The sequence below is a fragment of the Phyllostomus hastatus genome, unplaced genomic scaffold, assembly GCF_019186645.2.
Source record: "Phyllostomus hastatus isolate PE091 unplaced genomic scaffold, TTU_PhHast_1.1 phas_contig_36, whole genome shotgun sequence".
Taxonomy (NCBI): Eukaryota; Metazoa; Chordata; class Mammalia; order Chiroptera; family Phyllostomidae; genus Phyllostomus; species Phyllostomus hastatus.
In genome coordinates, this window is record NW_025333862.1 from 6,588,176 (window position 1) to 6,608,072 (window position 19,897).

General features: G+C 47.9%; 1 protein-coding gene across 2 annotated transcripts; it reads right to left on the reverse strand.

Annotated features, from left to right (window-relative positions):
- Positions 1–7,785: 7,785 nt before the first annotated feature.
- FCAMR (Fc alpha and mu receptor) lies at positions 7,786–18,938 on the reverse strand. Of its 2 annotated transcripts, XM_045841478.1 has the most exons (7): positions 18,654–18,938; positions 18,433–18,569; positions 15,931–15,991; positions 13,793–14,140; positions 12,144–12,900; positions 11,401–11,519; positions 7,786–10,786 (listed from the first exon to the last, which is right to left on the reverse strand). In XM_045841478.1, exons 2-7 carry the CDS (start codon positions 18,469–18,471, stop codon positions 10,650–10,652), a joined length of 1,461 nt encoding a protein of 486 aa, XP_045697434.1. In that variant the 5' UTR covers positions 18,472–18,569; positions 18,654–18,938; the 3' UTR covers positions 7,786–10,649. The 2 variants fall into 2 exon arrangements, with proteins under 2 accessions (XP_045697434.1, XP_045697435.1); XM_045841479.1 differs by lacking the exon at positions 11,401–11,519.
- Positions 18,939–19,897: the final 959 nt, after the last annotated feature.

Genomic DNA, 19,897 nt, shown 5'->3' on the forward strand with positions numbered 1-19,897 from the left:
CATCCCTGGCAATCTTCTGCTCATGACCTGGTTAGGATGCTCAGGTGACCCCCAAATGATCTTAGCAGTCCAGGGTCACAGAGTAAAGCCCACTCCCCAACATACACACACACATGTCCCCACCCCTCACCCTGCTCCACACAGAATCCTGCCCTTTCCTAACTGCAGGGCTGACCCAGGCTCTCCCTGAAGCATCCTACAAGCCAAACCCCAGAAGGGGAAGGAGGAAAGAAGAAATAGAGCCCTGGAAAGCACAAGGCAGTCAGAGCCCAGGTATTATTTTAACTCACCACTCACTCACTGGTTGGTATCCATCCACAATCACAAGTTTGGATGGCAAGTATAGAAACCATGTCTTCCATTACGGAGCTTAATTTCAGACCCTAAACACACAATCTGACTAATGTAAGAAATAAATGACCTAGTCACTTCCAGGCAAACTAGTTACAATTCAATGGTATCTCAGTCACATCATTCCTGATTTGAAACTCAGTCTTGTTCTGGATCTTCTTTCCTTTTTATCTCCTTCTCGCCTCTGGTGTTTATGTTAAGTCTGGGGTACGCAGGCCTACTGAATCCTTGGATAGAAACTAGATGAGTGTAGGGAGGGAAGGAGCACACCCATCAAACTATTGCTTCTCATGCTGCCTCAGGGGCCCCAGACCTACCCCCCCATCCCGTGTTCCCTTATTCTCTAATGGTGGGAAGTTTCCTAGATTGTGTCCTGATGTGTGTTCCCAGGAGTCCCCAAAATCATCTTAGCAGACTGTGTCAGACACACATACATATACACACATCTCTGAAGCCCACCTGGCCTACCACCCAGCTCTGGGAAAGGGGAAAATGAGAAGTAGAGCCCAGGTAAGAACAAGGAAGTCAAAACCCTGTGCCTAATTTGGAGCTCAGCCACATTCTAGTGGTGCGATTGGAGTCCCCCAGCTTCCCCTCTCTCACAGTGGTTTCCCCATCTAGGACTCAGTGGCCCTAAAATGTAACCCCTGTATCCTAGTCCTTGGGGAGGAGGGACTGGCCAAGAGGGTCCAACTGCCCAACTCAATAATAATGGTGGTAAGAGCAGTCATTTTACCTTCCAAAACTTACTTCATATGTTTAAACACTTCCCCCTCTTTTAAAATTATAATATGAGAAACATAATAATAAGAACAACTCATTTTACTTTCATAGCTCTGGGACTTGACATGAGTCAGTGTGGGGACCTTCCGAGCACTGGCCTGGGGTCAAATCTCCTGTGTCCTGGTTCTGGCTCTGCCTCTAATTTGACAACTGCTTGCTGCTTTAGGGCTATAGCTGCTCCATCTGTCAAATGGGAGGGCTGGGCCAAATGGATCCCAAAGCTTTTCCAGTTCTAGGATTCTGTTTTGACTGAACACTGCATTAGTTTCCTGTGGCTGCTGTAACAAATTGCCATAACTGTGGTGGCTTAAAACAACAGAAATGTATTCTCTCAGTTCTGGAGGCCCAAAGTCAGAAATCAAGGTGTGGACGGAGCTGTGCTTCCTCTGGAGGCTCTAGACACATCTGCTCAGGCCTCTCCTAGCTTCTTGTTCACCTGGCATTCCTTCACGTTTTTCAGCTTGTAGCTGCATCATTCCAACCTCTGCCCTTGCTCTCGTGTTGCCTCCTCTGTATGTCTAAAATGTGTTTCTGTCTCTCTGTCATAAAGACACTTACGATGGTGTTTGGGATCCACCTGGATAATCCTCTATCATCTCATCTCAAGATCCTGAACTGAATCATATCTGCAAAGACCCTTTTCCCAAATAAGGTCACATTTACACATTCCAAGTATCATCAGGTGGACATGTTTTGGGGGAGTGGCATTTTTCAGCCTACTATGGCATCTACCATGTCCATGACCAGTTCAAGGTCCAGGCAGATTCAAGACATGCAGGAGTGTGCATCTCTGTTCCCCAGAGGCATGCAGTTTAACTGAAGAGTCATCACCTCGGCATCACCACTGCTGCCAAGGAGAATACCAGCCCAATGGCAGCCAGTGTGGAGAGGCAGTGCAGCCTTGTGGGAAGCTCACAAACTCCAGAGTCAGCACACCCTGGGTTCATATCCAAGCCCTGCCACCTGCTAGCCAAGGGACCCTTGATAAGTTATTTAATATCTCTGGGCCTCAGTTTTCTCATTTATAAAATGGGCTACTTATACTTACCCATAGGTATGTTATAAACGTTAAGTATAACGTGTATTGGCTGGCGCCTACTAGGTGCTTATGATTCAGCTTAGATAAACAGAACAGCACAGGTTTTCTGAACATGGTGTTATTTCCCACTGGTCAATGAGGAACCAAGGGCAGAGAAATGAAATGACTTGCCCAAGCTTGCACAGTGAGGTAATGGTATAGACAGGTCAGGAACCAAGGTTTCTCAGCATTGGGCATTTCTTAAAACCTTCATTCTCCAGATAAATCTTTTGAATTGTGTTCATAGGCAGCAAGAACTCCCATTTGCACCTTTGATTGATCTTGGGAGGGTTGGAGAGGACCAAGCACACAGGCCTACATAGGTCCAACCCTTCAGGTTGGCATCATTAGCGTGATGCTTCTGGACCCTGGGTTGACCCACCTACCAACAGAAGGGGTACCTAAACCATACAGTTATTCCCCAGGTATCCTTTGCCCTCTGGCCCTCACTGTGGATGCTTCTTATGAATGTGACGTTTGAACGAGGTAAGAGAGGACAGATGAAATGCCTATTGCTGCTGTTTACTGCCAGCCCTCTGCTCCTACATGCAGCTCTTTGTCAATGTTTAACCCCTGTCTGGAGTCAATGTTTAATCCCCAGGCACCCAGCCCTGAAATCCAGTGTTCTTTAGTAAGCCATTTATAGTCATTTTGGTATCATAATATAGTCATTTTAGTATCAATCACTGGATAATAGAATTGTGACAATGAGTCTACCAAAACTAATTAGCAAGCCCCCTCCTCTTTTTTTTTTTTTAAGAATATTGACTGTTTGGGATAATCCATGCCCAAGTAACCTCACCTTTGTCATCAGCAAATAATGATCCAGTATTTCCTCACCCTCGATGTCATGTATTGGCAGAAGTACAGCATCTACTCTGCCTATTCTAATATCAACTTTTGGACTGGGGGAGGGCATGGAATGGGGACTACTGCCCTTGTTGCTTAGCTGAGTGCTGCTCACTGGCCCTGTGGCTCCTAGTGTGGTCACTGTTTAGAATCCTACTAAGAGAGTGGGGGTCTGAATAGTACAGGTAGTTGGCTGGGCTTGGGCAAGCTTTTGGGAGGTTTCTGAGTCCAGACTTATGTTTGAAAGCTGGAACCTTTTGTCAGGTGGGTTTCCCTGTTAGGGAGTAGGTAGGAAGAAAATCATAAACACTCCATATTTGTCTGGCTGTTGGGTGACTTCATAGAGATTATGTGAGGCCCTTCTTAAGGAGCTTGGAGCATGGTATGTATGATCTGGCTGCACTGTGTCAATGCCAAGAACAACCCCAGTGAGAAGAAAGTCAGAGGATCACAGGCTGGTGGTGGGCACATAGAGGGTGTGACAGATGGGGAGAGAGCTGTGACCAGATTAGTGGTTCTAGTCACTGGATAGTGTTAGAGAGGGATACATAGTAGCCAAATGTGTACATGTGAGCCTCAAATCTTTATTTTTTTACATGAACACACTGAGTCATTTCCTTCTCCCTGACCACCTGCCTCCCTGTGTCACTGTCCAGATATCCAATCCCTCACCTGTTTTTCCAGCTCTGTTGACGCCCAAGCAGAGAATAAAAGCAACATTCCTTCTGGGGCTTCTGGGATGTAGAAGTGTCTGTAACTCTTGATCTTTTTGGCTGTTAGAGGAGTAAAGGCAGAGACTGGCTATGTCTTGCCTTGAGGAGGCTGTCGTTTGTGGAGAGCAAGGAGTGAGGTGAACTTGAGAGGGCCTGGCAATGGAGAACCAACCTTTGTCCAAAGGCACTTTCAGCTCCCCCTGGGCCAGAGAGAGCTTTTCACTGCTCTGGTTCTGAGAGGCAGGAGCAAATAAACCAAACTTTTCTGAGGTTACCAAAGCATTCTTGTGCCCTCTCCTCCTTCACACCTTGCCTGGGGAGGGGCGGAAGGAGGAAGATTTTTGGAGTAGGTATCCAAAGTCAACTAGGGGAGGGTCAGATGACAGGGTCCAGCCCCTCTCATAAGCCATTGGTGTCCTCCTAAAAACTTGCTGTTTCCTTGTTCCTGGTCTGAACCTGGCCTCTAGCCCAAGGTCTGCCTGGCAGGCAGATATTGGAAAAATATCCCGTGATCTCCTGCAGCCTGTGCCCATCCAAACCTCAGCATTCCCTTCTGTACGGTGGTGTGCAATGGTCTTTCTGGGGATGTATGCTGTAATTAATTTTTAGTTGCATTACACAAGTGAAGGAGAGTGCTGAAGGCAAAAGGAAGGGTTTAGGCCCTTGCATCTACACACCAGCCTGTCCTTCCCATGCCAGGCTCTGGAGAAACAAACTCCCTATGCCCTTGTCCTGAGCTCTCGTCAGGCGTGAAGTGCATCTTCTTCAGACAAATTGTGGGGCAACTGAGAAAACACCTTTGTTCACAGGGGTCCTGGTTCTCTTCTTCTCTAAGACACTCAGGGTTGGGAAGCCAGAAACTTGAAACATTAGGGAAAGAAGTGGCCCTTAATTGGCCCTCTATGCTCAGAGCAGAACTGGTAGATCTGGATTAAGGCAGCAAATAAGCAAGGGATGGGAACTCGGCCAGAGGTTGGAAGAGGCAGGACATAGGAAATTCCTGTGCTAATTAGGGAATGAATGTGTGTCTCCCACAAAGTGGGACCAGGAGGCAAACGGTGGCCCTCTGGCCCAGAGCTTCAGTGCTCCTGACTTCTGTGTGCCTCCAGAAGTATGGCATTGGGTTCTTTCCCTGAGCTGGCACCTCTCTGCTGCCTATCTGGGTTTTAGCTGATCCTTTGTAGAGCAGGCTCTGGTGTAACCGCTCACCTTTTTCCTGATTGCAAAGGAAACACGTTGGTCTGAGAGGGCCAGTGCCTGTAAGACAAGCTGTGTCACTTTATGAGAAATGGAGAGCTTGGTGGCACTGAACCCTGCATGCAGGGGCACTTACAGAGTTCATTTCCTTTTCTGTAGAATCTCTATTCTCTGTTCAATGTTTGTAAAGCTCTTTCTCTTAGAATATTCGCACCAATGAAAAATAATCACGCAATCCATGTTTACTCGGCTGAAGTACATCACAGGTCTTTCCATGAAAATACCTTCCTCTTTGCATCTGACTGAGGCTGCTGTTAAACCCATCCTGTATTTCCAGACTGCACTGGCTGCTGGGGGGAGGAAGAACCCCCCCAAAGTGACAGTGGAGAACAAGGAAAAGTTGGCTGGGTGTCAGGCGTTTGCTTTGAATTACCTGAGAAGGATGGACACCCCCACAGGTAATTGAGATCTGAGCTCTACTTGTACAAATGCACAAGCACCTCAGGGCTGATGACTGAAGTTTGAGCTCTCAGTTTTAGCTCCCTGAGCTTTTTGTACTTCACTTAGCCAGAACAGGATTATTATAAACCAGGTACGTGGCTGAAGAAAACAAATTACTGGAAATTTTTATGGCTCTTTCTACACATTAGCTTAAAGGAGGAAAACAAAGAAGGCTTCAGAAGCCTCAACAGGAAAGGACCTGACCAGACACCCAGGCCGCAGATTCAAGCATGGAGGAAGGCAGTGCAGCCTGCTGCTCAAGGATTTAAGCTGTGGGGCTCCATCACTCCCTTTGTGTTCAATTCCCAGTCTACCCTTTCCCAGGAGTGTAACTACTTAATTTCTCTGGATTCCATTTTCTCATCTGTAATGGAAATTGTTATACTTGCCTTACAGAAATGTTACATCCAGTCCTATCATGGAACGTGAAAAACAGCTACAGTAGTGCCTGCTGTGTGGAGACACTTTACTGAGTGGTGGTGGCATTGCGATAGGAGGGGAGAACTGAAGAGTGGTGCCCCAACCCAGGGAATCTGGGCCACAGGGAAGTCAGTGGTTCCCTGCATCTGGGGTTAGAAGTCTCCATGGACTTGTCCCTGACTCCAGCCTGGTGGTGGATGTTTCCCTGCCCTGTGTCTGGTGATGTGGGGATCATGCTAGCTGGGGATTTACAGTGAAAAACAAACCATTGACAATACCAAGTGGTGGAGTTGGCTGGCTTTGCCTGTTCTGGTCCTTTACGTTAAGCACTCCTACTTGACTCCAGGCATCAGTTAGCCCATAAAAAAGGAACTGCAAACACTCAGAGCTGCTCCACTTCCTTACTAGGAAAGATTTCGCTCAGGTCTTATCTCTGCCCAGTTCCAAACTCACCCCTGAGACCCTGATCTTGGCTGTGCTCTGACCCTTTGAACTTGTACCGGCTCCTCCTGCTGGTGGGCCTCTCTGTTCCCTACAACACCCAAACTTGACAGCCTTTCCTACTTCTGGAAGCTGCTCCTGACTTCAGGCACTTGGTCAATACCCTCATTGGACTACTCTCCTTTCTCATAAGATGGGTGTTTGGGCAGAAAGTATTATAGGAGTTTGGAGGAAGGGGCAGTCCCTATGGAGCTTTTGAGGAGAAGTTAGGGTCTGATCCTTCACATCAGAGTAGGAACAGGAGAGTCTTGTTTGGTTTTATGGCTCAGAGCAAGGATTGGCAAATGATGGCTCGAGAGCCAGATCCAGCCTGCTACCTGTTTCTGTAAATAAAGTGTTGTTGGAAGACAGGTAAAATCAGCCAGTTATGTGTTGTCTCTGGCCACATCTTGTGCTACAATAGCATAATTGAGTAGTTGTGAAAGAGGTTAATTACCTACAAAGTCTAAAATAGTTACTAATTGGCCTTTGTTGAAAAGCAAAATTCAACTGAATACATTTTAAAGACCTTTTTGGCTTTATTCAACAGTTCATGAGTCAGATAGCATCTTATCCAGTAGATAGAAAGGAGCTCCAAGGAACTGTACAAAATGACCAACTTTTATAGGCAGAAGGGAAAGGGACAGGTAAGTCACAGCGGCAAAAAGTAAATTGGTTGTGGCAGTCATTTTCCTTCAGGGGACAGAAGGGGTCAGCAGGCAGACTGCCTCACTAGTGCTGACCAGAGGAGTTCTGATTGACTGGGTTAAGGTTCCATTTCTGGGAGAGGCCGAAACTACAATTAAGTCTCACTTTGGTGATGTGGGGGGCTTAGCATAAGTGGTTCCATATTGGGCCTGTTTTGTTTTTAACACACTTGACTTTTTGGGGGGGCAGGAGGAATGTTGAGAGCAACTTTGTTTATAATAACCAGAAGTCTGGAAACAATAAAATGTCCATCAATAGGTGAATGGATAGTCTAACTGAGATATATGCATACAGTTATTCTTTAGCAATAAAAAGAATAAACTATTGGTATGCACAACAACCTGGATGAATATCAGAAACACATTGCACAAAAGAAGTCAGACACAAACACATACTATATGAAGTCTAAGATGGGCATGATGATAGAAATCTGATCAACAGGAAGAGGGAGAAGGGGGGTTGCTAGTTGTTGACTGCCAAGGAGATTGGGGGTAAGGAAAGTGTTATTTATTGGGGTGGCATTCGTTAATAAAATTATATAGGTTTCATGTATACAATTCTATAATCCATCATCTGTATATTGTATTGTGTGTTCACCACACCAAGTCAAGTCTTCTTCCAACACCATTTATTCCCTCTTTACCCTCTTCTACCTCTCCCTAACCCTCTATACCTCTGGTAATCACCACACTATTGTCCATATGTTTTTCTCCTCCTCCTCTTCCTCCTCCTCCTCCTCTTTCTTCTTCGTCTTCTTCTCCTTCTCCTTCTCCTGCTTAATACCTTTACACTTTTCTCCCCAACCCTTGTCCCCTCTGATACCTGTACAAAAAATTTGCAAATCCCTATTTTAGTGAATTAAATCCAGTCCTGTAAGCTTGCTTCACTATAACACAAGAGTCCAAAATGCTGGGGAAACAGGCATGACATCCCCAGCTCTTGGGGCTATTCACAATGCACCTCATTGTATTAAGAGCTCTAAAAAATCCTATGTGAAGAAATTGTTTGTTGTTTAACCCTCATTGGCCAAACTTCTTTGATCTACCCAAACCTACTTTTTCTCCGAATACCTTTTAATAATCCTAAGAAGCTAGTGTTCTGTGGATTTCCCAGTAGGCACTTAATTAGGTTAAATGACCTTACATAGCCTGGTTCTTGGCCCATCCATGCTTCTAAGGTGCAGAGTGACCTTGGCTGAACTGCATATCCTTCAGTGCCTACTAAGTCATTGGTTGAGTGGGGTATTGTTGTCTGTTCTATCTCTCTTCAGGTTTTTCATAGCAGGTCACTGAGATAGTGTGCGTGAAAATGGCCTGGAGCAAGATACTTGGTGTAATTGATTTTTTGATTAGTTTTGCTTTGATCATTGCTATAATGGTGATGTGGAGAAAAAATTAGATCAATGTCCTGAGTTCTCTTTTCTAGTCCTCACTTTGCTATTACTAACTGAGTTTACTGAGTGACTTTAAAGAAGTTACTTCCCTCCACAGGGCCTCAGTTACTTCCCATTAGGCTGAGGGTTTTAGAGTGGTTAATCTCTAAGGAACTATTAGCTCTGAAATTGTATGATTCCCCTTGGTTAGATGCACACAGGTGTCCTACTTATCCAAAAACAATGAGGCTCTCACAAACCATGAAGACAGCATCCCCTTGATTTTCCTGGGACAGTATCTGGGTCCAGCACTAGCTATGAAGAGGTATTGATAAATGGTTTTTGGTGCTGCTGACAGCTTAGGAGGCAGGACTGAGGCTTCTGGAAAGGTCTACCCAACAGTTCTTGACTCAGTACCAAAACTTTTCTCGCCCTTCTCTTCCATCGCTCAAAGCCTTCTCTGCCCAGACACTAAGATCAGGCAGCTGGTTAATAGATTTAGCAAAATAAAAAAGCAGAGGTACCTCCTGAAAAGGCAATGGGACCAAGGGTGGAGTAAAAGTCCCCCAACAGGGGGTGAAATGGTTATAAAGCAGAATCCACATAAGATTCCCTTCGGCCACCTTCTCTCAGCCCCCACCAACTGTTGTCTAGCTCTACCAACACCTTGCTGTTGTCAATGTAAGGAGTGTCCAAACCTGTAAGAATTTTTTATGAGTTTATGTGAGCCAAGATGATGACAACTGTTGGGAAGCAAAACCTCAGCAGATGGAGGAAATGCTCCAGAGAATGGCAGCTCTGCACCCTGCTTTACACATTACAATCAAAAGAGAGGATATAAGTGGGCTACATGAAATCCATTGGTGATAGATTAGGGAGGTAGGAGAAAGCAAAGCAGAGAAACTTTTAGAACTGGATAAAAACTGAAATGATAGACACATACTTCTTTTACACAGGTGGGAACAGGATAGCCAATAGTCAACAATTAACTCGATAACAATGAGGGGATTTGTGGTCATCACTTTGGTACTCTGGTGTGGTATCTGTGCTTTGAGGGGTCTGGGGAAAGGAAATTACTTTGACATTCCAAAAGTGTGTTATCGTAGATGCAAAAGGACCACAGACACCTTAATTAAGGTAAAGATGGACTTCTGTCGGGGAAGATTCTAGCCTAAGACATGACTATCTGCCATAAACTGCTTTTAGTTAATAAGATTTAATTTCAGGCTATCTTTTGTGGTTACTTTAGTTTTCTGAGTTAATAAGGCTGCTACACAGGCCTCCCCTGAGCTTGTCAGGTTTAGTATGAGGCCTCTTTTCATCTATACTATCAAGGGTTAATAAGCAGTTGAATAAGAGAAGCTTTGTGAAGGTGACAATCTACTGAAAAATAACCCCCCTATTCCATGAATTTAGGAAAATCCCAGAAAATCTTGACTGGGTCAAAAGGTCTACAGCATGGTAAGTAGGCCCAATGGGGAGGGGTGATTGGAGGACTGGGTGTCCTTTTGGTCTCTATGAAAAATCATCTGCTTATGGAGTCATCCAGGGGATTCCCAAGTGAAGGGAGAACCAAGGTGTCTGCTTGAGCAGGGCTCCTGGAGGCAGCTGAGCCCATGCCCTTCCAGTTGGCCAATTGGTCACAATATTCGTGGGGGATTCTCCTGGATTGGAAGTCCTCTGGGGACACAGTGAGATAAAACACAATTATTACCCTAAAGCAGCTTAGAATCCACTTGCAGAGGCAAGACCAGTATACATGGATGTAATTCAATGTGTGCAGCAGGCTGAATGCCAGCAGATGTCAGGAAAGGGGGCAACTGGCACAGGCTAGAAGTGATGGGTGAAAACCTGTAATTCCCCACACTGATTGGAAGCCTCTTACATTTTCAAACCTCCAGGAATGGAAATTTCACATTTTTCCTAGGTGACCTCCACCAGTGTTCAGTTAATCCTTTCTTGAAGCCTTCTCTGAGCCATACTGTCATCCTTGACTGTGGCAAATTCTTGTCCTTTGTAGGTCCAAGGATGGTCAGTCTTTGCTTCCCCAAATGGAGCCCTGGCTCCATTGGCTTCCTTTTGTACAGGCAGAGAAAAACAAGACGGGGTCATGGTGTTTGGTCCTGGTTCTCCTTCCATGGAGACCAAGCAGCTTATCCTTTCATTCCTCAGGGTCCAGGGTCCCTCTCTGAGACAGTCATGTGGCATGGATAGGAGAGTCATCCTGGAGTATCTTCCTTTCCACATGGGTCAGCTGGTCTGGTTGGAGGCTCAGCCCCAAAAAATGTCTCATCTGAATCAAGATGACTCCTTCTGCCGCTTCTGTGTCTTGAGCTACATGGACAGAACACACTATGAGGGGACTGGGCACTGAATTTGACTCCTCGAGAACCGCCCCCACCCACCACAAGCCTTCAAGAATTTTCTGAGCCCTTAGACTGGCAGTAACTGGGTCTGAAAATCTTCAATTCCTCCACTTGTTCCCAGAAAATATCACCCTTTTTCTTTCTTCACCAGATTCAAACACCATGGAGTTTTAAGTCATTTCAGGGGTATTTAAACCTGGGCACGTTGCTGTAAGAGACTTTTAGCAGAGCCACTCAGGGGTGTAGATATAGTTTGGTCCCATTCTGGGCCTGGCACTATCTGTTGCTGGGGTTGCTTATGTGGTTCACATGCTTATGGTGAGCACAGGTCTTGCCATCTTCAGAAGAGCTTCTCCTTAATCTCTGGGGTGCCACTGAGACATAAATTCAAAGATGATTTTCCCATTTTGATAAAGGAATGAAGGCCAAGAATGGTTACATGGCTCAGGCTAGAATCTAGCACTTCTATTGTACATCTGGAAGTCCTGGCACCAAGTCTGACCCCACCCAGTCCTGAGGGTGTCAGAGGGGAGCTAAGCCCTCTCCCCCTCCCAGCCTGGGGGCTCCTTAAACTCAACTCACAAGTACTCTTTCTCCGAAGTTTCCTTCTCCACAAGACAAGAGCCCCAAGCATAAGCGGGAACAGCACCGTAGAGACACGAGTCAGGATCCGAGAGATGTTCTTCTCTTCTGGAGAAGCACTGGAGTGCAAGTAGCAGGGGTGGGGAGAATCCCAGAGAGTGGAGGTAGGAGCTGAATAACGGGCTATAGGCCATTGGCCCTGGCCCCTCATTTTATAGGTGAGAAGCTAGGCCAAGGTGAGTTGGCTGCCCTCATTCCCATGGTGGGTTAGTAGCAGAGCTGGGACTAGAAGCCCTGTCTTCAGGTTCCTGAGCCCTGACTCCTATTCCCAAGTCCTCTGCCTATGTGTGGGCCCCACTACTGAGCCATGTTGCAAAAGGGGACTGGGTGAGGGTCAGGGAATCTACCCTTGACATTTGGCTCTGCCACAGTCTTTCCTTGTGGCTTCAGCTAGTCACCTCCCCCTCTCTGGAGCTTCCATTCCTCATCTTTAAAAAAAAAGTCCCAAAGGTTTCATTGCTTAGATTTTTGCTGAAAACCACATCAAAATGCTCAGATTCTCCTAGCACAGGCCTCCAGTGGGGGAGGGTGGCTGGTTTTATTCCCTTGCCCTTTACCGTCTTATGGTTACAAAATGAGAGAAGTGAGTAGAAGGAGGGGGGCACGGAGGTCAGCTCATGGAGGGATGTCCCAGGGGAAAGGGCAGTGTGGAGCCCAAGCCAACAGGGGGCCTGGAGGTTTACCTCTTCATGGAGGACCCCTTGCCAAGGGGCCTTCTGGGTCCTGCTACCAGGTCCTGTCTTGGTGTTATTTGGGGACCACTGTCTCCAGCAGGGAGGTCTAGTTCCCCTTCAGTGCTTCCTTCAGCAGATGACATCTCTATGCTCATGGGCCCCAAGGTCCACATTCCTGCAGCTCGAGTAGTTTCTTCAATGAAGTCTAGGGCTTGTGGCTTAGAAACCAATCTCTCTTCTTGGAGGGTTTCCCATGCCCCTTTTTCTGTGGCCAGGGTTGATGGTCTAATGGTGCCTGTGACCACCCAGTCTGCGTCTAGGACTATTCTGACCCTTTCTGCTTCCTCTCTTGGTCTATCAGCCTCAGTCGTTGTCTCTCTCCCTTCCTCACTGGCCCTAGCGCTGTTTGCTCCAGAGCTTCTGGTGCCCCACAGCCAAGCATCTTCTGTTGCATCGGACATGCCTGTGATTGTTGCAGCTGAACTCTCTGGGATAGGTATGGTTGCCCAGATGGAACTCTCTCCCTGGTTAACTCTCCCTGCAGCTACGATCCCAGGGGTTCCTGAGGTTTGCACTCCCTTAGCCGATGCTGTTTTTTTGTTGGTTTCTGGAGTCAGAGCAACTCTGTCCCATCCTGTGTCCTGTCTTTCCATAGCCTGGGTATTTCTTGGGGTCTGTCTGTTGGCTGCTGGAGCAGCTGTTCCAAAGGATCTCCTGATGAGCTCACTAGCAGCTGGAGTGGCTCTGGGAATGGGGTTGGGAGGACCTGTAGGAACAGCAGAGGGAAACGTGGGAAGGCTATCCCGTGGCCTGCAGGGTTTAGCAAAGGAAGCCAGGCTGAAAGTGTTTGCTACATGGAATGCAACCTCACTAAGTGATACCGTCTTCAGCCAATATGTTGTATAAAATAAGAATTTGGGAAAACCAGATGTATTCTCTAGTCTGTTGCAAACACCGACATTTTATGGCCCTATCTTACTTTTTATGTCCATATATTCTCTATCCTCAAGCTGTCCAGGGCCTGCAGGCAGCCCTCTTTCCTAGAGGGAAAAAGGAGCCCAGGATGTACTGTCTTCAAATAAGAGAAACAGACGTCCAGTCATAGTGGAGCAGCCAGTCTCAGCAGGCAGCTAGAAAGCTAGCGGCATCTAAGAAAACAAGCCCACTGGCCTGTCACAACCTTCCTCAGCCTCATGGTGCCTGACCCTGGATCATTTCTCTGGAGCCTGCCACACAGAGCATGGGCCTGGTGGCTATTAGGGTTCGGTCTTAGGAAGAGCCCAGGCCCAGTTCTTCTGTCCGGCCCGTCTCACTTCCTCTGCTTATCTCAACAGAGGCATGATTACCATAAGCAGCCACCTTATCCAATTCACTATATTCTTGGGACTCTCTCCAAATGTATGTGCCACACACCTTGGGGTAAATGGGAGGGATAGCTGATGTGCATTAGCTGAGACATTTACCCTAACATCTGCCTTTCTTCTGAAGGCAGTTTCCTTAGAAATGAAAGCCCTCTTCTTCGAGCCCTTGTCTTGCCCCAGCTTTTCCTCATCACACTCCTTGTGGGTAGAGCCCTCATGGACCTCTTCGTTCCCTTGCACCTGCAACTTCCTGGCATTCACTTCACCAACCCTGACTCACTGGCCGTCAGCCCATACCTGCAGAGATGGTCAGGTTCATGCTGAAGAACAGCACATTGTTCCTGTTTCCGATGCCACAGCGGTAGGACCCCACGTCGTCCGGGGACAGCTGGGACAGCCTCACCACAAACAAGCCTCTCTTTGGGAAGTCTGTTAGAGCCACTCGGCCAACGTAGCGAAGGTGAGTGTAGTGGTTGGTGGACACGACGGTGTGGCAGAGCCACGACAGGGGGCTTTGGCGGCACCAGTACTTCCTCTGGTGCCTGTTGATGGCAGAGGGCTTATAATAGCACTGGATGGTGACAGTGCCCCCAGGCTTCCCAGACACCAGCCTCGGGCCCTTCGGACCCTTCCACGAATTTATAGCTGCAGGCAGAGAAAAACAAAGTTTAAGGAGAGGGAGTGTTGAGTACAGTCACTGTGTGGGGCGTTAGCAAGCTCCACACTCTGCCAGAATTAGGGGGCAGGTGAGAAAGTGTCTCCTTAAAAGTGAGGCAAGAAAAAATCAATATGGAAATGTGAGAACTTAGTCCTTGGGTGAGGAGTAGGCTCAAGATATAAAATGAAGCTAAATCCAAGGCCCCATCTGAGACATTGGCATCCAAAAATCATCTTGGCCATGATTTAGCTAACACATCATATGCCCAATGCTCTCACAGAAAATCCCTTCAGAGCCTGGGTTCCTTTCACTATGCTCCAATGCAGATATTTAGAAAGCTGCCATCCAGCCCTGGCTGAAGTGACCCAGTGTATTGAGTGGCAGCCTTCGAACTGAAAGGTCACCAGTTCAATTCCCAGTCAGGGCACATGCCTGGATTGTGGGCCAGGTCCCCAGTACGGGGCATGTGAGAGGCAACCAATTGATGTATCTCTCACACATTTATGTTTCTTTCCCTCTCTTTCTTCCTCCCTTCCCCTCTCTCTAAAAAGAAATAAGTTTTAAAAATAAATAAAAAATTAAAAGCTGCTATCCAAACACGCGTAAGAGGGCTAAGGCAACATCTGGCAGAAGGCTGCATCTTATACGAATGAAAAATAAAGAGAAGTGTTAAATAGTAAGAACAGATCAGCATCCTTTCTGCTGGGGGTGTGGAGTGAAACAAGAATCCTGGTTTGCCTGGCAGGCATATCCACAGACCAGTGGTTGCATTGGGTATGGAGGAGAGAGAAGAGACATGACGGAGACAGTGGTGATGTGCTTTTGGTGCCCTGTGGGCATGGCAGATGGCACTGCAAAAATGTTCACAGTGGCTGCCTTTTTGTAGAAATGGGCACAGCCAAGGGCCACTGTCAAAGCCCAGGTAAGCAGTATTGTGACTACATCTGCTTTGGCAATAGGCTTGAACTATAGTATGTGTGTAGCCTGTTTACTGAGTGACTTAATTTTGATTGGTGAAAGCAGCAACAAAGTTTATTCTTTTTCTTACTGCCTCTTCATGCTCTACCTGTGTGCTTCTGCTCCTTGATAAAAATGTCAGGCATACTTTCATAGTCTCACCTCATCAGTCTGGACTGGTTGCATATACAAAATTATATAACCAGTTCAGTTCAATGACTGTTTGCATCTCCAATCTCTTACCCAGTTGAAGCCTTCTCCTTTTACTCAGTTAGGTCTAGAGGCCTGTGCAGAGGGAAGAGGTGTGCTGGGGCCTCTTGTTTTGCCCCACCCTTTTCTCTATCCTGAACTCTGGTTTAGGCCCCCCTGGGATTGGGTATGGAGGAGAGAGAAGAGACATGACAGGGACAGTGGTGATGTGCTTTTGGTGCTCTGTGGGCATGGCAGATGTGGCCTGAGTTACTTCCCTCTCTGTTGCCTCTCAGAGCCTTGATCTTGCCAATAGCTGACTTTCAGCCATTAACTTGAATGAAAGAGAGCAGAGAATAGGGAACATCAAAACAGTGAATATTCTGGAAATCATCAAGTAAGGCATTTGCCTTCTCCTGTGAGTTCTTGGTGCCCTTATTCCCTTTGGGCCCAGACCTGCCCCAATCATGTACCCACTGCATGGCCTTGGATCCCAGGAGAGAAAGCCATGGCTGTGCCCAAACTGCTGAGGGCATGCTGAATGCCACCAAGGTGCCTACCAGGAGCCTCTATAGCTTGGAAGGCTCAGTCTGGTTTTGCAAGCTCTGTATCTGAGCTCTTTGGGTCTCACCTGGCAGCAGGCACAGTATGAGAAAGACACACATTTTCCATCTTGCCCTCTGGTTAGTAACCTGCAAAAAAACCCAACAAAACAAACCACTAAAAATGAAGCAGTTTGAGAGGGAAGCAAGTGGGAAGCTGGGGTGAGTAGCAGTGGGGCCCCACCTTCTTGCTTGGGGATCTTGGTCTGCTCAGTGCTGGGGCTGGGTGGGATATCTCTAAGAGAGAAATTGGCCCCCATCTTCACCCTCCAAACCATGTACCTTCAGCCTGTCACTGCCACCAAGGGTAACACATCCCCTGCCTTGGCGTTTTCTGTGTTCAGGAGAGATGAAGTGTCCTCTGTAGAATTCCAGCCTCTGCACCCACTTGCCAGCGTGGAGCTCTGGGTTTGGGAATCATTGTGTAGTGGAAAGACCACCCACTGGAAGTTTAAACCTCAGGTGGAACCTTGGAAAGGTTATTCTCTGTCAGGGATTAGTTCCCTATTCAGGGACAGAGTCCTTATGGAGTTGTTGCATAACACCAATAAGACTTCTGTGTTAGAAGTGCTGACGGTGTGCCTGCTAGAGAATGGTTCCCCTCCCCATCTCTCCTCACCCCTTCTTTTCTGTAAGAGAATAGATTCCTTCAGGGGACACTTTTTGTTTCATGAGTAGTGTGCCTCTAGTCATAACAAGGAGTTAAAAATTAACTCCCAGCCCAAGCAGTTGTCTGTTCAAGGGTCCTATTCTGTTTCTTTTCCAGCTTCCAGAAAGCCCTCCCTGTCCCCTGGTTCACACCTATCTTCCCCCTGCTCTCGTGTCTCCCACTGGCCTGGGAAGCTCCTTGAAGACTATGTGTCTCCACTGTCCACCTCTAGGCTGTGTGTGATGCAGGATCCAGCACAGTGTAGATGGACCATGTGTGGCTATAGTGAACAAGACCAGACCACTCTGATTAAAATGACAGCGTGTACATTCTACTTCTTATTCCCCATAGGGTTTTCAAGGGTGCTTTTTTGTTGACTAAAGCTCTGTTCTTTGAATCTATCTACTGTCTGCAGTTCCTGGGGCCTACAGATAAAAAATAAGTCAACTAAAGAGCCATTGTTTTCTCCTTCCTGCTCTAACACATACCCCATTAATGTTAAGAACAGGCATTGGAAGTCAGTGGTCTGGCCCAGGGCCAGGGGCCTCCTGTCCCTCTTCCCTAACTGAGCTACTGAGTCAAACGAGATCACTGGCCAGTCTTGGACACAGGCTAAAGGAGGAGAAAGGGGAATGGGGAGAGGGCAGGAAGGAAGTCAGAGAAAATAAGAGCAAGGGGAGAGGAAAGGAAGGGTGAGAGCTGAAAGAGAAGAGAAGGGGAGAGAAAGGAGAGAACAAGAGAAAAGCAGAATCCATGGGTTTGCCCTATAGCAGCTTGGCTCGGTCCAGCCATCTCCACCAGTGCCTTTGCTGGCTCTATCCAGGGAGAGCCGCATGAGTGGTCAGGTTTGGAAAAGTCCAGGGGCTCCTCAGGCCCTCTCTGTGCCCTCCCCCAGCCACCCTCCTGTCTTGGGCACTGCCAAGCAGCCTTAGGCCTTCCCTGCCTTTCAGAGCTCTGGCTTCCTACTGGCACCTGGAGGCTTTCCCAGGTGTGCCTGCACCTAATCTATTGTTTACACAATCAATATTCACCAAGTTCAGGCTAATTCTGAGGCTGGCGCCCAGGTTCCTGGCCTTTTTCCTAAAGAGCTCAGTGTTGACGCAGCAGCTCTGAGCTGGGGCCGATTTCCTCTGAAGTCCAGTGGGGCAGTCACCTCTCTACCTCAGAGGGGCAATGAGGAAGCAGAGGGTGAGATAAAATGTCCCTGGGGAGTTATCAGCCTTAACTGAAGGAGGCAACACAATACCCCCAAGTCTCCCGCCCTACCCTACCGGCGACCTTCAGAAAACCTTTCTCTAGGAGGCAGGGAGCCTCAGCTCTGGAGCCTGGGGACACAGGCCTCTGTTCTTCTGCACAACATTTTAGGGAATGAGGGCCAGGTTCAGAACCCCTCTTGTCCCTCTGTTCTGCTGGAAGAAGCAACTACTTCAGCACAGGCTGGTGTACGGCCCACCAAATCCGTACTGCCCTCCCGAGGGCCACTCCTCACCTATCCTCCCACCCCTGGGGCAGCACACAAGAAAGGAATGAGCCAGTGTGGTGTAGGTGAAAGTGAAAAGAACTGGGATTAAGGAGGTTCCGCTTTGCCTCTCTGGCTGACACAATGACCTTGAGCTGTGTGTCTTCCCTCTCCACAACAACAAAAGAGCTTTCAGGGGCTTCTCAGGAATCATGCTCTCCTGGGAGTGAGCAGAAGAGGAGGGAAGGAGGAGAAAGGTGCTGTGTCCTGAATTCCAGAATCTGCCCAGGCATCTGGGAGGGAGCCCAGCTGCTCTGGGAAGGGAATGTGAGTGCATGCTGGACAGCTGCTGCTGCACCGCGCCACCCACCTTCCGCATTTGGAGACAAGACCCCAGGCTCTGGGGAGAGCGTCTTCTCTCACCTTTTGTTCTCTGGGCTCAGTTGGAGCTTTTCCATCCATCTCAGTCTAGAAATAAACTCTACTGGGACTTTCCTTTTTATCTTTTTGAGATGCTGGTTGTTGCATATCTTCTAGCTTCTTCTCTGTAGCCCTGGAGACTGAGAAGGCAGCATGGGAGTGTTGACAAGCAGCTGGAGTCAGCTCTACAAGATGGAGGTGCAAGGTGAGGCTCTGCCACTTACCTCTCCACGACTTGCATTAAGTCATTTCACCCTCGGCCTTGGCTTTTATTTCATGTACATGGGAGCCAGTCCTGTCCCCTTGTTGTTCTCACTGTCACTTATTCCTGCAGAACTTTTCCTGGGGTGGTGATAGTAGTTTCAAAGAAAATACACTGATCTACATCCTTCCACCTCTCATTAGCCCTCCAGGGCAGGGTCCTAGACTTTTCAGGGTGCTCCAGCTTAGCCAGCCCACTCAGGTCTCTCCTGGACAAGTGATGCAACAACGTGGGCTGGAGAGAAAGAAAATTCAGGAGAGGAATTCCCCTGCTGACTGGTGGGCAGCTGGTGCTTTCTAGCTGACCTGGCCCCTTCAGCTCCCATGGAGAAGCAGTGTGGGGCACTGACTGCGGCTCAACTGCTCTCCTGGTGGTTACTAATTCATGCCCTGGACAAAGCCCCACACAGCAAACCAGATGATCTCCCTGGAAAAGAGCAGTGAGTGGGGTTTCTCCGACTGGATGACAAACTCAAAAATCCCCCAACACTCCCCTTTGGAAAATATTTCATGGGTGGGTTTTTTCCTCATTAAAGATGTGACCTGCTTACCTCTGCTGGTTTTAAACTGACCCGAAAATGGCCGGCACAGCCTTAGTGAGACAGGATAGTGAGAAACTAAGGAAATTCCTTGGCAAGTGGGACAGGGAAACTGAGACAGGTAGCTGAGAACAATGGCTGAGAAATTTACAGCCAGGTGCAGATGGTCACCAGGGCCGAAGGGAAGGCCCCGGGGTGCCTGGCATGGGGCAGAACTGGGAAAGCAGGGGCCTCACCCCCAGGGTAACCTTTCCTCCCCTGGCCTTTCCTTCTGCCTAGATAACATCTAGGCCTCAGTTGTATTTCAGCTCCAGGCCCAGAAAAGATGCAAAACCAGGTGGAAGATGCCAGGACCAACTGCAAGGACTAAAGACCTGCCCTGTCACTGACCAATCGGCAAAGACCATGACCCTAAAAAAGCACACCTGGAGAACTGATGAATATTCCACTGAAACCCTCCCCTGAGACCTCCCCTAAGATTCCCACCTACAAGAGAGAGAGAGAAAAGCCTCAAGAAAAAGGACCCAGTGCACACTCTCCCTCTGCGAAGCAGCCTGCGCCATTTCCTTCCCTTCTTCTCCCCCCGCTTCTTTCTTCACAGGCACATGTCTCCTAAACTCTCAGGCAATGGGCAGCTGGCAGCTTGGCCTAGGCTGATCCTCTGAACC